Source organism: Rhamphochromis sp. 'chilingali', assembly GCF_963969265.1.
Source record: "Rhamphochromis sp. 'chilingali' genome assembly, chromosome: 22".
Lineage (NCBI taxonomy): Eukaryota > Metazoa > Chordata > Actinopteri > Cichliformes > Cichlidae > Rhamphochromis > Rhamphochromis sp. 'chilingali'.
In genome coordinates this window covers 5,353,780-5,369,754 of record NC_137950.1, presented here as the reverse complement: position 1 = coordinate 5,369,754, position 15,975 = coordinate 5,353,780, and the positions used below count along the sequence as shown (strand labels likewise).

General features: G+C 40.6%; 2 protein-coding genes across 5 annotated transcripts in view; one reads left to right on the top strand and one right to left on the bottom strand.

The window, feature by feature from the left end:
* The window catches only part of LOC308390821 (myosin phosphatase Rho interacting protein), a 46,985-nt gene extending 39,584 nt beyond the window's left edge, over nucleotides 1–7,401 (bottom strand). For 2 of the 3 annotated variants that reach the window (XM_080873116.1, XM_080873115.1), the window contains exon 1: nucleotides 6,407–7,401. In XM_080873116.1, the coding sequence (XP_080729242.1) occupies nucleotides 6,407–6,529 (123 nt within the window). In that variant the 5' untranslated portion in view covers nucleotides 6,530–7,401. The remainder of the gene's footprint in view (nucleotides 1–6,406) is intronic. The other variant, XM_080873117.1, reaches the window with a different exon arrangement.
* Nucleotides 7,402–7,955: 554 nt separating this feature from the next.
* Nucleotides 7,956–12,925, top strand: dhrs7cb (dehydrogenase/reductase (SDR family) member 7Cb). Of its 2 annotated transcripts, XM_080872589.1 has the most exons (8): nucleotides 7,956–8,086; nucleotides 9,015–9,071; nucleotides 9,163–9,319; nucleotides 9,404–9,516; nucleotides 10,285–10,495; nucleotides 10,586–10,678; nucleotides 11,007–11,168; nucleotides 11,288–12,925. In XM_080872589.1, exons 3-8 carry the CDS (start codon nucleotides 9,166–9,168, stop codon nucleotides 11,494–11,496), a joined length of 942 nt encoding a protein of 313 aa, XP_080728715.1. In that variant the 5' UTR covers nucleotides 7,956–8,086; nucleotides 9,015–9,071; nucleotides 9,163–9,165; the 3' UTR covers nucleotides 11,497–12,925. The 2 variants fall into 2 exon arrangements, with proteins under 2 accessions (XP_080728715.1, XP_080728716.1); XM_080872590.1 differs by lacking the exon at nucleotides 9,015–9,071 and having other exon boundaries at nucleotides 7,970–8,086.
* The last annotated feature ends 3,050 nt before the right edge of the window (nucleotides 12,926–15,975 follow it).

The window sequence follows — 15,975 nt, the reverse complement described above, 5'->3', positions numbered from 1 at the left end:
GATGAGATTCATATGACAAACTGACTGATGGCGTGTTTGACTGAAAAGTACCTCAGTGAAAAAGATGGACAGAACTTCCATATAAACACCAAATGTGATCGCAGTTTTTTGTCTGCTAGTAGCAACAACTAAACTGAGATGAAGCTGGATGTGAAGCCAGCTTTATCACCTGTCGTTTTATGCATTTGAATACTGAAAAAAATTATTTGTGTATCGTGTATGTAAAGCCCAACTAAGGATAAGGGTTGGGAATTCGCATCAGCTACAATCTGATGAAACACCTGGCGACGCATAGCGTTTTTTTTAAAAGCCGAGAAATGCGCCGTATTTGATAGCTTGCTGCGAGACCTCACACTGTGCACATCTACTGCGGGTGTGGTGCCTGTTATCGGACCCGGAGTTTGCAACATCCCCTAAAAACCCGAAGAGGAGAGTCCTGGCCCCTAGCCCTGCCAGTGTAGCAGAAATGATGACGGATGATGATGGCAGCAGCAGCCGTTCTTCTCTGTGTGAGTAGCTTCATGTTGTTCGTGTGTAATTTACGTTGAGTAGGCTAACCACGTTATTACATTAATGCATGTAAGGTGAACTAGCAAACATCATCATAGCTACATGCGGCTGTCTTCTTGTTTGATGGTAGATACTCCCTTCACCCTGGCCAAAAAGGCTAAAATGACCAAAGAAAAAGTGGAAAACAGTTAAACATGAGAGGTTTTTGGACAAAGTTTGTGTTTTTTCCATTGTTTAAGCACTGCTTCCAGCCAAGAATGATACCATATATGCCCCATAGCTGCAGAAAAGGCTAACATTGTTATCTTTTTACCAAAAAACAAAACAAAACAGCTGAACATGAGTTTTTGGCCCAATTTTGTGTTCTCCATTCTTTAAGCACCGGTTTGAGCACCGTTTAAGCACCGGCACCGTTTCAAAAGTACCGGTTTGGCACCAGTATCGGATAAAACCTAAACGATACCCATCCCTACTTGTGTATATTGGGTGCAACCAACAAGTTGTGGAACAACATTAAACTTATTATCAACGACACCACTAGCTGCATTCCTCAGAATTTCATCATCAGAAGAATTTGGTTCATTCTAGTTGGCTTGGAGTCTGCCACTATGATTTCAGTACAAAAAATTTAAATGATTTAATATGCCGCAACTATTAGCTTTCTACGTGTAATACTATTTTCATGTTGACTAAAAAGGCATGGAGCGTGAACTGTAGCAGATTTAGTTCACCCAGAGAAAAGGTGCGGCTCTTACACCCCTCCGTCCTGCAACCAATCGATTGGCTGAAGAGCAGATCAAGACCATCTCTGGTTCGCCACACTCCGGGCCAAAAGTGACATCATAAATGCTGGCTCAAGCGCAGCAATGACAAGCATAAACTCTGTGTCACACGGTCTCTGTGCTTTACACGTTATTCATTAACAAGCGTCTCGCATACAAGCACTCACTCTCCCACCTCCTCAAAAGAACCCAACCTAAAAAGATTTTTCTGGAAAGTAAATGCATCCAACTGCTAGTGTGTTATTCCAATTCTCCTCCATGTCACTGCATGCCTACCATAAATCCATACGTGCCTCGTTCAACTTGCCTTGGCATGCCACTTAGTTGAATTTTGGTGGGCTGAACCCAGTATAAAGGATATTTAGCATGGGTAGGTGTGATACAGGTCAAATCTGGGGTCAAGAGCTCAGATCTTCATACAGTTAGACACTCCTAATGTGGTTCTATTCATTCACATGACCAGCGTTGATTTGTTTGCACATACAGACATGTACACAAGGAGATCGCAAAATTCTTGTCATGCAACAACACGGATGTGGAAAGTGTAAACATTGCATTTGTAGCAGTGCATTGAGGGTTTAAGGCACAGCTATGGTCACGAAGCATGCCTCCCATGGAGTACTTGTCACTACCCCCTTAGACTGCAGTGGTTGTCCAGATACTACATGAGGATAGGAACTTCAGTTTATCTTTGGACTGGTGACAACACAGGGAATCCAGCTCTCACCTACAGAATAAAACCCACGTGGTAGCCGTCTGCAGCTGTAAATCCAGCTTAACTTAGGCTTTAGTCTCTGTGATCACTTACTTTTAACACACAACAGAGGTGCTGACATCTTTTCCTGCTGTGCAACTATTCATTCTGTTCTCTGCTCAGAACTGCTGTCTATCAGGACCTAAAAGTACTTCCTGGACAAACCTTTAATCATTTCTATAATTGTGCCACCGCTTGGCAGCATAAACATAATTATATCACTGACTGCACAGTGTTGTGTGATGAGTTTCACTGACATGCAAAATGAGCAATCACTGACACAGATGACAGAATGTTGGCTTCACCATCACTGTTGCACAAAGGTACATGGGTTATCGTTAAAAAGCTCTCTAAATGTTTCTTCGAGCACTGCTTCCCCACAGAAGACACCATATATATATATATATATATATATATTTTAACAAAGCAAAAAGGCTTCGACTGCATATCACAGTACTGATTTTTTCTGATTAGGGTGTTGAGAAAAATAAATTAAAAAAAACATAAGAGAGATGCATTGGTGGTTGCCAACTAGCTTTAGTTCGTTTATTTTAGTCTAAAGCTAGACAAACAGACTCCAAACTCCACAAAGTCTGACGACAGGGATTAAAAAAAATGGATGAGAGGAAAACATATCATTGCCATTTGAGCGTCCTTTTTAGGTTATTGAGACAGCTAACGGCTAACAGTAGTTTACATTTACTTAAAGCTTGTAACTTTCAGGGCTCAACATATTGCATTGGTCCAATGGCCTGGAGCAAGTTAAATAAAACAAAAAGAAAAAAGTCAATTCACTTTATTTTATTATTATTTTTGCTTCATTCTTAACACAGCAACAGCATAATTTAAAGACGAGGAAAAGTAAAAATTTACAAAGCAGTAACCATTGTTAAAAAATGAAAACTTTTTCCTGGTGCTGATACCGGGCACAGGTCAACTTAAGCCTGGCCCGACAAACAGGTGGAAATCATGGTTTATCCACCAAAAGACCCAGGAACTGTCATTTTACAGTAACTGTTATTCAGGAAGTACCCCACTTTCCCAGTTCGTCGAACAGAATCAAGATTAAGCAAACACACCCTCCACATGCCATCCTTTGCAATACAGGACAATTGGACTTTGTCAGTCATCGCTCAGAAAATCTCGTGGTCTGCTCCGACGTAATTTCGAGAAATGTTTGCAGCGGCTGGTTTTGAGGAATGCCAAGTAACAGAAGCTACCAAAATGCATATCATACTCTAATGATCGGCACATCCTGTTCTCTAAAAGCTGCTGCAGCTTTAGAGAACACTAAGCATCTTGCTGAATTTGAACTGAGGCAGTGTGTCCTCCAACTGAAATGCAGATAGAGGAATCGAGTGGTAGTTCTAACTGATACTCTGAGAAGTACGTTTATTGCTGTTTTCACTGTCCCAGCTTGTTGGTGACAAAAACAAATGCAGCTGGGTGCGACACCAGGGGACCCATGTGAAAGCCATCCCACTATCACAGCAGTGATCCTCCACACAAAAGACTGGAACAGAACTGACAGGCACAGAGCCGTGGATATGATCTCTAGCCCGTTGGGTGTGTAGTGCAGCCTGCAGTCAGTAACTGCGTTGGAACATTTGGTACATGTTAAACCTATAGGCTGGCTCATAAGCTCAAATAGTGGGATGTTGAGCAGCTGCCGGTGGGGAGCTCTACTCTATTTCCCAACCCCGCACTTCCTTTCTCTCCCTGTGACTCCTGCTCCCACTCCTCAAGTCCCAACACATCCCAGCTCGTCTTTCTCCGGGTCTCCCACGTGTGTGTAAACCTTCGCCTGACTGCATGCTCCATCACTGTCTTGCCTCCCACCAACTCTCCCTGAAAACACGATCAGTTTTCTCCAATGGGAAGAGACCGCCAGCTCCAGTCTGCGAGCACAAAGTCACAGATTGAATGCTGTGACAAAAGACGGGGACCTTGTCGGGGCACACAAACTCCTTTGGTGCATGCCGACTGTAACAAAAGAATTTGAGGCAAACTCCTCCCCCAACCCACCTTTTATTCCAACAGCGCTGAACCGAGTGATTGTTTATACTGGACACTATCCTTCAGACATTCGGCTCTCATCTCTTTGCATAACTTTTCAATGCGGGCTGCGTGTTTCAAAGCTGAATCTGCAATCTTCAGCTGCTTTTGAGCTCTGAATAACTTTATTTAATTTAGGACTGAAATTCACTTAGCCAAATCAGCTGGTCACGGTGTTTTAACAGCATCACGCAGCTTTAGTGGAGCCTCCTTTTCTCTGGGTTGTTGAGTTCATCCCCTCAGTCTCTGCCTGGATCAGTGTCTCAACACTGGGAACAATTTTATAACTCCTAACCCTCATCTTGGACCTGCTGAACAAGACTCAGAAGTTTAACACTGATTAAATGGTGTTACATAACACAGCTTTAGGCCAGTAATGACCTGGTGTCTGGTGCGGAGGGCTAACTGGTTGTAAGACTGTCCAGAAAGCATCCTCACAAACCTTACTAATGCAACTGAGCTCTCTGTAAACTGTTTGAATAGCTGAGACATTGTCCCAGTCGCTTATGGGCGACTGGGACAACAGAGATGAGCAAAGACTGATTTCTAGAATGCCAGAGAAGTAAGACTCTCTGGTTCCTGTGGGAGAGAGTGCGGGCCAGGTCACAGGGAGATTAAAGGAAGTGATGTAACCATTACTCAAACCATCCAGACTTGGGGGTGTAAGAGTTAACATCCAAAAAACTCTTTTTAAAAAAAAGAAAACAAGTGCATGCCCCCCACACACTCGCACAGAAGATGCTGACGTTGCTGTTACAGCTCTTAAGCCACGTTCACGGGCCCATCTGGGCCTCATCATCTGGGATCAATTACAGGATACAACAGAGACTAAACTGATCTGAGCGCGAGGGACTGAAAAAACTCGCTCATGACATGATCTCAACTGAATGCAGCCTCACTTCACAATCCCATTCAATGATACCCATGTGGGGCTGTGAAGCTGTAATGTTTAAGTATCGTACAAGCAACAAGTGAATATAGGAGTTGTTTTTTGTTGTTGTTGATTTTTTGGCATTTCTGTAGTTTTATTCCACTGTGGTGTGAACTGTATCATTGTTTCCACAGGACGTTAATCTAGGTAGTGGGTTCACCACAGTGGACCCAAAGAGAAGAGAGAGAAAAAAATCAATGTAAAATGCTTCTGTTCACTTCTGTCCACTATGATTCTCTTCTTGTGAAAATTAAGAGCTTGTTTTAACTAAACCTAACAATCAGTCCTCAAACACATCCTGGTCCTGGAACGTGACAAATGCAGAACTTGCACTTCACTAAGGCTGAGCCATCGGTCAAATGCTTGGTTAACCTGAGATTTCGACTTCCAAAGATGATAAATCTGCGTAATCAGGACAGAACTACATTTTTGGGGCTTTTATGATTTTCAAGAGGCATGCAGCCAAGGCTTGGTGAGACTGGCTAAATTGGCAAATACACCAATTATTTTCTTAACTTACTTCCTTTTCATTTGAATTGGGCTGTACTTGAAGTTTAAGGTCATCGCAGTTGAATAAATGCTTTACTAATGTTTACCACAAAGGCGGTAAATGTTAAAAGTACAATCACTGACCAAAATAATTGTGATTATGGTTTTTGAAATAACTGAGCAACACTACTGCTCACAACCACCGTGGAAAAGAGGTGTTAGTCCCAGTGTAGGCACCGATTCTCCAAGTCTCTGGTCAAACACAATTTTTCCAATACACATTCCTTCAAATAGTCTTTTAATAAAGGTCATGGCTGTCTAACACTTTTTTTCCCTAATTTTTTCATTTCAGACATGTACTCGAGATAGCACAAATGAAGCATTTTCATACTCATACTATTCTTGTAACAGTGACAATAAAAATCTATTCAGTGACTCCTGGCGCCCCTCGGATAGGTGACCGTTAAAAAAAATCTTTTTTTCCCCTTTAGATTTTCACCTGTCTGTATATTAAGGAAGTAAAGAAATCCTAAGAGTTCTTATGATTCAGCCAAAATAAACCTCCTTGACTTTCTCTACGCAGACACTGCAATGCTGTCTCGCAAGTCTTTCGGAGACTGGTTGCATCACAAGCCAAGAAAACTGTTTCTTTATTGACGTGATCGTTAATCAGCTCGACTCATCAAGAGGGCTGTGCCAACCTTTTGTCGTTTAAATATAACACATAACAGCTTTATAGCAACAAGCCTGTCACCGCCAACCTCAATTCTTCAAAGCTTGATTAGCGACCAGTAAAATCTCTCTTTTAAAATTTTTTTTTAGTTATTTTAACACTTTGACAGAAAAAGCTTTTAAATCATTAAGCCTTCTGATCTTTTTTCTTACCTGGGTCAAATCCTGGTCTGTCAGTAGGTGCAGCTCCCGGGGTTTGAAGCAGTTCTGACATTTACTTTTGTTGAAGAAGTTTGCTTGGAATTTCCTACAGGGATTTTCTTTAGCGATAGACATTATATTTCACCTCTTAATAATTATAATATTTTAAAAAATGAATAATTTCCGTGGGGAAACGCAGAAGGTGGAATCTCGCTGTTTTCTTGTGCGTCTCTTCTTATCCTAACTTGAAAAAAGCCCCAGCACACCGATGCATTGTCAAGCTAAAAAAAAGAAAGACCAAACCAAGAGTTTAACAGTTCTGGGACGACGTTCAAAGCTTCTTTTATCGCTTTAGCTGTATCCAATTGCTGCCTCCCAATAAATAATTAGCTGCCATCAAGCCAGCCTTCTCATCCTTCAGTGATGAATGCCTTTCAGTCCATGGCCTGCAACCACAAAGCGTAGCGGCAAGAAGGTGGCTAATATCCTGTTAGCTTTCCAATGGGTATCCAGATCAATAACGTGATGGTGTGAGCCGCAAAAGCAACATTTGTACACAGTTATGGCCTTCGAGCTCCGGGAAAACAGTGTCATTTAAGTAACAACGCACTCCCATATGAAAGACTCAATCCAAAAGGCGGCTCACAGTCAGACAGGAGGCTACTATCCCGTTCGCAGCACTCAGTCCATGCGAAGTTCATCCAGTGCTCCTTGCTAAGCTAGCCCAGTTAGCTCGCACACAGATAGGCTAGCTAATGAAATCCTTCCCTTGCTGGCGTATTCAACTTTTTAAAGAAAAAGACTCGATCAAAAAAATCAAAAAGCTTCATGTGCTTTCCTCCCAGGTGGGAACACAGTATGCAGGGCGAGCACCTCTTGGGCAGTCACAGATGCCAAAACGAGTACTTAGGGCTTGGTTCCATAACTAGCCTGGTTAGCAGCACTGGGTTTATTTTCTTCTTTCCCAACGGAGCAAGGGGGGAGAAGACAGAAGAGAGAGCGCAAATACACACAAGCGCCTGGAATTCTACGTGCTCTCGCGATAACTGCTCACTGCCGCCACCCACCGAAAGAAGACAGTAAATGAAACGTTTTAGTTATACTTGGGGGCGCAGGCATAGTCATGCTTATGTTATTGAATGTCAAATGTGATCCTTTATTAAAAATAGAATTAATACCACTATTAATACCACTTTAAAACAAATGAGAAAACCCCGTTTTCTTTTCTTGATTTGTGTAAATTGTGTACAAATTTTGCCAGCTCAACACAACAACAACACACAGTTCAAAATATGTATTGATAGATGTTTTTGTTTTCCCCTATTTGAAAAAATTGACAACAGAATAATATATAATTTGGGAAAATGTGTTTCCTCGAAACAGCAGTACAATGCAAACTCTCTGAAGACCAAGTGCAAGTCACACTCACTTATCGTCCATCCCCTCAGGCTGGCAACAAGGAAACATGCCTTAGATGCTGCGCGCCACATATGTGTGTATTAATGGCTGACTCAAGCAGAGGCTATTATAAGCAGTAGGTTCCAGTGGACAGCAGCAAGTCAGACACACAGAGAACAGAGCTGTGTGAATGGACAAGGGACACTGAGGGAGGAGAAAGGCCTCGGTTACCTAACTAAACCCTGAAAACATCAACGGCCAGTCTTGCTGAAGGATTAGCTCCTGGTCAGCGCTGTAAGTGAACCAATAATAACACAGATTATAGGTTTGTGCATGCCTGTTGTGTGGTTGCTATAGATATGCACTTCACAAGCTGACTTAACCTCCAATTGTGTGTCAGTCCAAACATGGGGCTAAGCTGGGAATTGGATCTCTGGATCATCAGTTTTAATATGGCTTAGGGGTTTCCTTAATGTGTTTTCCTCAAGTAAAGCAGGAAAAGTAAGGTTATTTAATTTATTTATAAATTATATTACATTATAAATGTGAGGCTCCCTGGCTGCCCCCCTTAGGGTATCCTATGACACTATCCTGGAGGTGACATAGTGCAAGAAAATTCTGTGGCGGCATCACGGCCAGAATATATTTAGCTGTTCTCCATAAACTCACTTTACATGGCAAGTGTGTAGCAAGGCCTCCAAATGCAATCTGTTACCCCAGGACAGTTAACACAGTTATAACAGAAGAACACATTCAAAGCAAATGTGCCTACTATATTGGTCTCAAAGTGTCTTTCAATATAGGGAAGGTACAAATGACATTTGTCATTATAGGGTATATACTGATCTGCTTTTCAGCTACAGTTTAGAAGAGACTGCTAACACCACCCTCACATGTGTGCAAAATTATAAGTTGGATCAACAGCTGATTATCTCAGCTTAGTACTAAGACTGGAAGCAGGGTGAAACAGCAAGCTTAGCCCGTCTAAAGGTAGAAATTTAACCTACAAATACGAATGTACAACATTTCTATTTAACATATTAGTTTGTATGTAAAATAACAACAGCAAAATAAATAAATAAAATGAAATAAAATAAAGAGAAAAGAAAATATATGTGGTTTTTCACTTAGTTACTCCAGATATGCTGTTAGGCTTTAACTATTCTTTCAGTGTTTATGGATAATGGTTATCACATTTACGTAACATGTGAAAAATTTCCAGTTGGAGATCAGGAGGGGGTACATACTTCTGGGAAGGTTTCATCAGAAAGGACATCTGGTATATTTTGAAACCATATATTATACGATATTATATTATAGTTTTTATGCGTACTCTCCCCACACTGACCGGTCTTTTTTCTCTGCTACAGAACATGGGCCTCCCCTCGGTGATAGTGCTGCCCCTGCTGATCGTTGTGGCAGCAGGCGTGTACTACATCTACAATGAGATTTTGCACTTCATGTCCAAGTCCTTAGTACGAAACAAAGTGGTGGTGATCACTGATGCTGTGTCTGGGGTGGGGACCGGTAAGGGATCCAACTTGTGTTTTTATTTTTTAATTTTACTTTGATCTGAACTCAACATTTAATGAACATAATCTTCTTTTCCAGAGTGTGCCCGTCTCTTCCACAAGGGTGGGGCCAGACTGATCCTTTGTGGGACTGGCTGGGATAAGCTGGAGTCTCTGTATGACTCTTTGACAACTGATGCTGACCCCAGAGAGGTGAGGAATTTATCAGTTAACTTTTAATATGGCTGTTTCAGTAAAATTAATGTCTGTTATTATGTGCAGGAAGCTTTTGCAATAAGGTGATAACCCTTAGCACACAGCAAAGCCTTCTCCTACTATACCAAAACAAATGACCAAAATAACTGACAGGAATTGACATGTGACACCAACTTGGCTTTTCAAGTTTTACAGTTTTCTTAATTAGCAGAATATCAGGTTTTGTCCTTGTCTTTACCGTAATCCTGCTCACTCACCACCTCACAGGTCACCACTTCCTCTGGAGAACACAATAGCAGGATATCATGTCAGACAGCAAGTAGTGCACCACATGCCTTCTATGTACAAGCCCAAGCACATGGATGTTTATGGGATGAAATCTAGTATATGTATGACACAAAGCTGAAACCTTTCTGCTTAGAGTTATGGTTGCTATCCTTGGAATATCCTTTCTTTTATTAAGGACTGTGTTCTTGATCTTTGAAGACAGAATGGTGACAGAATTACTCAAAAAGCTCAGTTAACCCTCATAACCTCTTTCTAATGCTTTTTAATTTGATATGAAGCCAAGAATAGAATACTAAATTTTGTTAAGTGAAAATGGAGCTAAAAGACAATCTTAACGCTAATATGAAGCTCGTGATTAGCTTAGCTTAGTAGCCTGTAAACCTCCAAGCAGGAGGAAAACAGCTTCAGTCTATCTAAACATAGCTGTCCATCAGTTACACACGTGTTCAAATTAAACTAACCCTTGTTTATCGACAGACATTTGCCCCAAAGTTGGTAATTCTGGACTTCAGTGATATGGACAGTATGGAGGACGTGATTGCTGAGGTGGTTGAATGTTATGGTTGTGTGGACGTGCTGATCTGCAATAGCAGTATGAAGCTGAAGGCGCCGGTTCAGAGTATCTCCTTGGAACAGGACAGAAATATCATGGATGTTAACTACTTCGGCCCAAGCACTCTAGCCAAAGGTGGGGTTGGCATTCTTAGAAATCCAGTAGCATTTCTTTGAGTTTGTTATTATTAAGATCTTATGAATGATATTTTTAAAAATGCGGCAGGTGTTCTTCCAATGATGATTTCAAGACGATCAGGCCACATTGTGCTGGTCAACAGCATCCAGGGCAGACTGGCTGTTCCATTCAGAAGTTCATGTGAGTTCCCGGCAAAGGTCACTACAACTCTTTAGAAGTACACTTAGCACTGAATAAAAACAAGAGCAGTGAGCAAGATCTTTGCAAGTAATACATTTTTACTTTTTATATGTGATTCCATTTTAAATCATCTTTACCTAATTATTTAAACATATATGGAATTGCTAGTTAATGGTTAGGTATGCCTAGGTACAACCTATGGCGTCAAAGGACAAAACAGGCAACAATTGAACAAAGTATGCTGTATGGTATGTGTGGATTTCTTCCGTGCTTGCCACACTTCTTTTGTGAGTGTATCATTATGCGTGTTTGTGTTCATACCTGTCAGATGCCGCGTCTAAGCATGCGGCGCAGGCCTTCTTTGACTGTCTGCGAGCTGAAGTGGAAGAGTATGGAATAATTGTCAGCACCATCAGTCATACCTTCATCAATGCTTCTGAACCGCCGCCTGTAGAGGAACCTGTTCCCAAACCAAACCCCGTAGCTGAATGTGAGTAAAACAGTAGCAATGAAGCATTAAGGTGACTGAATGGTTCATGGAATGAATGCATGAAATGTTCCTGTTATTGTGGTGCATAGGCAAAACTAAACAAATCTGTCCTCTCGCAGTTATTGCCAGACAGCTCACCCACGATGTGCGCCCGTCGGTCCTGGCCAATGAAATAATGCAAACCGTGAACAGGAAGAGGAAGGAGGTTCTGCTGGTCCACCCCATCCCCAGGGTGGCTCTCCATCTGCGCTCCCTCTTCCCCCCCTTCCTCTTCGCTGTGCTGGCTGCTGGAGTGAAAGACTCAGTGTTGGCTGAGCAGATGCAGTAGAAGAAAGGCTAGTGTGTGCGAGAAAGAGATGAGCAGTAAAGCTCACTTATTTTTTTGGGGGGGGGGGATATGCCAATTAAGTAAATGTATTAAGGACTATATCCTGAGGATTCCAGATGGGTTTGTAATAATAATGCTGAACAGATTGTTAATAATGACCAGTAAAGCACCTTAAGATGCAACGATAGAGGCCTTAAAGGTGCTTTTTGGAATTACCCTCTGCAGAAATGAATGACTATCACCAGGGGGCAGTGTTTTACCTGTGGCTGTATAGAGATACGTGCTGCTGTTTAACCTTTTAAAGTATGAACCTTGAAACAATTACCAGAAAATTCTCGTTTTTTGGGGGGGAATGGAGTTTTTATTGGAGCTCCTGACATATAAGTTTTAATTTGTATCATATTTGCTACATACAACATTTTTTTGTCATAATTTATTGCTTAAAAACATATTGTGCAATTTATTGTTTAAGTTTTTCAGAGGAGTGGTGTCATCACACTGATGATGAAGAAGTTTAAAAAACTCACAAAACCTCTTGTACTAAATATGATACCTTAGGAGCTAAAGGGTTAACTTGTAATATTTCTTTTTTCTGCCACTTTAATTCTTTGTCCTATAAATAATGGCTACATTAACTTACTGCACCATCTAGTGGTACAACTGATCTTACACAAAAGTACTACAAGCCCCTTCAGTTTCAAATGATAATGCTCAACACAACTCATCAATCCATTTTTGTTTTTAACTTTCTGAAAAATAGGAATTTCTAAATGAATGAATTCATAATAGTTGCTTTTAGACACAGGATGTTTTTGCCCATTTGTGGCAGAGGAAACAAGGTGTGAACCCATTAATCTCATAAAGCTTGAAAGGCTAACATGATAGCATTTAATTAGAAAGCCAACAAGCTGATTTTTGATAAGATATAGTCTCTCTCGCATCTCCACCAGCAAGCATCCAGCTCTTTGTCTTCACTGCTCAACAGCTTGTGATGAAAATGAAATTATATCAAATCAAATCACTGACCTGGGATGACCTCAAATGTTCCTCATTTATTGTAATTATACGGGTTGTGCTTTTTCACCGTATCTTATGTTGCCTGCCTGTTTATTCCTCTTAATTTAGACATTAAATTTCATGTATAGATTAGAGTGAAACTGTACTGATGCCTGCAGGGAAATGGATCTGATTAAGTGCAAGTCAAGCAGGAAGCGCTTTTGATGATTACAAAACCAAGAGAAAATGGAATAATTGCAATAAATATTAGTCTTAGCTCACCATGTTTCCTGTCTTGTATCTTGCACATTGGCTATCTCATCCTATTAGCAGATAAGCCCTTTTCCAGAAATGAGTCTTCCCATAAGAAAATATAATGCATGATGGTGGTGTTCATGAGCTACACACACAAAATTCATGAAATGATAGAAGAGTAAAGCGATTTTCATCATATAACCTATTTCATTTTATTATTTTTCTTTTTCATGCAGTCATGGTAACAGGTAATTACACTGATCATTAATATATCTTTAGAAAATGCCACCAGACCGTATTCTCATGGAAGGGCTGGTCCTTGGGCCTGACTTTTGTTTCCTTCTTTCAGGTCCTAATTCAGTGCTCCTCCCATTTCCTAAAGGAAATGAGTTCACTTTGTTGGGAGTCTAAATAAACTGTTTTCCTCCCAACATCTCTCTCTCTTTCTCTCTCTTTCTCTCTTTTTTGAGGTGCTATCAGTACAAGTGGACTTAGTTGAATTATTATTTTGTCGATCTCTCTGCTTGTTGTGTTGTGAATGAACTGGGAATAATAAATGGGAGCTGATATACACTTTTTGGTAAAATATTATCATGTTTATAGCTACAAATCAAATCTGGGAGACTCTGCGTTGCTGCAAGAAAGATGTGCATCCAAGAAGAACTGAGCGGGTTATTAATGCATTATATGGGTCTAAGGATGATTGTTGCCAGTTAGCTTTTTGATTCATGATATATAGAAGTGGTCTGGACCCACAAGCCCATAATGCCGATTCTGCTAACTTCAATACACAGACCTGCCAGAACCTAACAGTAAGTAATGTTTTGTGTTCTTCTGCAGACTGTTCAGGTCAGGTTTACATGGAGTAATAGTTTGATGTAAAGTGGCTGTAAATTTAAGAGTAACTTTATATGTTCTTCAGTTCAGTCTGTCATTTGATTACTTTGACACCCCCCTCCAAAAAATCTTTAATTCCTGGACTTTGTTTAAATATTACCTTTAAAATTCTTGTTATTACTGATATTTTGTTCCTAATTATTTGTACCTGCTTGGTATTCTTTCTTATTTGAATTTAATGTGAACTGGTGTTGTGCTGCTGGAATCATAATTTCCCTGAGGGACCCTCCCCAAAGGATTAATAAAGTTCTATTCTATTCTATTCTATTCTATTCTATTCTATTCTATTCTATTCTATTCTATTCTATTCTATTCGTCTTTGAAAATGCACATCTGACACCTGGCCCCTTCAACAATGTCTTTACAACATAACTATAACATTTACTTATGAGTCATGGAAGCATTACGTTATATGAGAAAGATGCGTAAGTGGGCACATGTATGTAAAAGTCAAACTATAAATGAATGTATTTCCCTGTGCATCCTCCAGGTGGCAGCAGCTCATAGTTATTATGAAACCACCACATGACTGGCGATGAGCCTCCTTTCATAGTTCTTATCCAAGGGAAAAATCGCCCCAGCATTTATTCTGATGAAATATTAACTCCCTCTGTTAATTTCTGACTTATGAAATGTATAATGTATAATAAATAGACACAAATTCATAAGCTGTGACCTATTTTTCATCAATTTTGTTTTTTGTCACATCTCACTATGCCACCTCTCCTCCACTGTTGCAACAACTGTTTTTGCTGTGCAATAGAAAATAAGAAAACCAAAACCAAACAAAAAATCCCACAAAAAACAAGAAACCATATGAATTCCAGTTTGTTAATAACACTGGTTATTCCCTTTAAAAACTGCTGCATGACAAAGACCTTTTTCATGATGTTTACACAGATGTCTTACGTCTAATTACATGCCGCTCTTGGATTTATTGCTCTCATCACTTCAGGGCTGCAGGACACGAGCTGCTAGAATGCTTTGGGATCAATATTCACCCATGTGCTTGGAACATTTGGCACATTATATCAGAGACAACACGTCATACAGGATGTCCAGTTCTTCTTGTTACAACCGTGACGTTAATGAGGAGTAAATCCAGCAGATCTGGTCGAAGCAATGTGTGTGTGGGAGGAAGGGAGAGAATATGTGCACCAAGTCCAGCTGGTATGCGTGAGTCTGTCCTCCAGGTCACTCTCCTCTGGGGAGTTCCACATTTTTTTGTCTCCGGGGCCTCCGGACAGGAATGCCCCTTCAGTGTTCACATGAATAAATGCAGCCCTGACACATTTCCACATGTCACACAGGAAGGATTTCTTTAAGGCACTCAGCTGGAGTCACCAAATTGGCATTTGGATCAGACACATTTACATACGTCACATATGTCATGTATGTTGCATTGAGTGCAAAAGAGGCCAGCTCTTACATATGAATAATTGTTTAACAAGAGTTTCCTGGGAAGACTGCGAGCGCGCTGCATTATATCAGCCATAAAATTGTCACATTCATTTCTGCTTAAAGGTTGCTCAAATGGAAAAGCATCAAAGTGCACGGGGCTATCTGTGAATGATCTAAGCCTAATAGTTTCTCTCAATCATCTGTCTGGGCTGGGTGAGCAATATGTTGATAAGACCCAAACAACACGGCGGGGATGATTGACCTGAAGCGATATTCAGAGAGATGCATCCTGTATGCAAGCCATGACTTATATATGAGAATCACCTCACAATGACGTCTGCTGCTCAGAAATGCTCTTTCCATGAGCGGGGTGATCACCCTTATCAATTTTTTAAAGCCCGGGTTATTGACACTGTCCTGACTTATGGAGGTTATGCAGAGGCCATGGTAATGATTCCCTAAGCTTCCACATACAACACCAGAGGGGCTGGCTCTTACTCTAAAATATTGGATGATAGCAGATTTTACTGGGCCATTGAGCATTACTGTAATGTCTTCTTTGTCCATCTGGATATTTATATTCTCCTCTGTGACATGCAAAACAAGACATATTGCAGAAAAAGGGTCAAAAATGACCAGTGAGCGTGCATGCTTTTCAATATCGATTCAGTATTATTATTTACAGGATGCTGAACGGGTTTTCCTCAGCTGAAGTAAAAGCTGCACAAAGAAGACTCAGACACCACAATCAACTAGCTTTTTATTTGGCTTTGCATTTACTTGGATAGTTTTAATCTTTCATTAATGACGAACTTTACAAATAATGGCGTAAGTCCAGCTGTGACAGCCATACATCAATTAGTGTAACATACATCTGCACAAAAAGCTGTTAATGAATTGCTAGTTTGCAGCATCAGTTCTTTGCAAGCA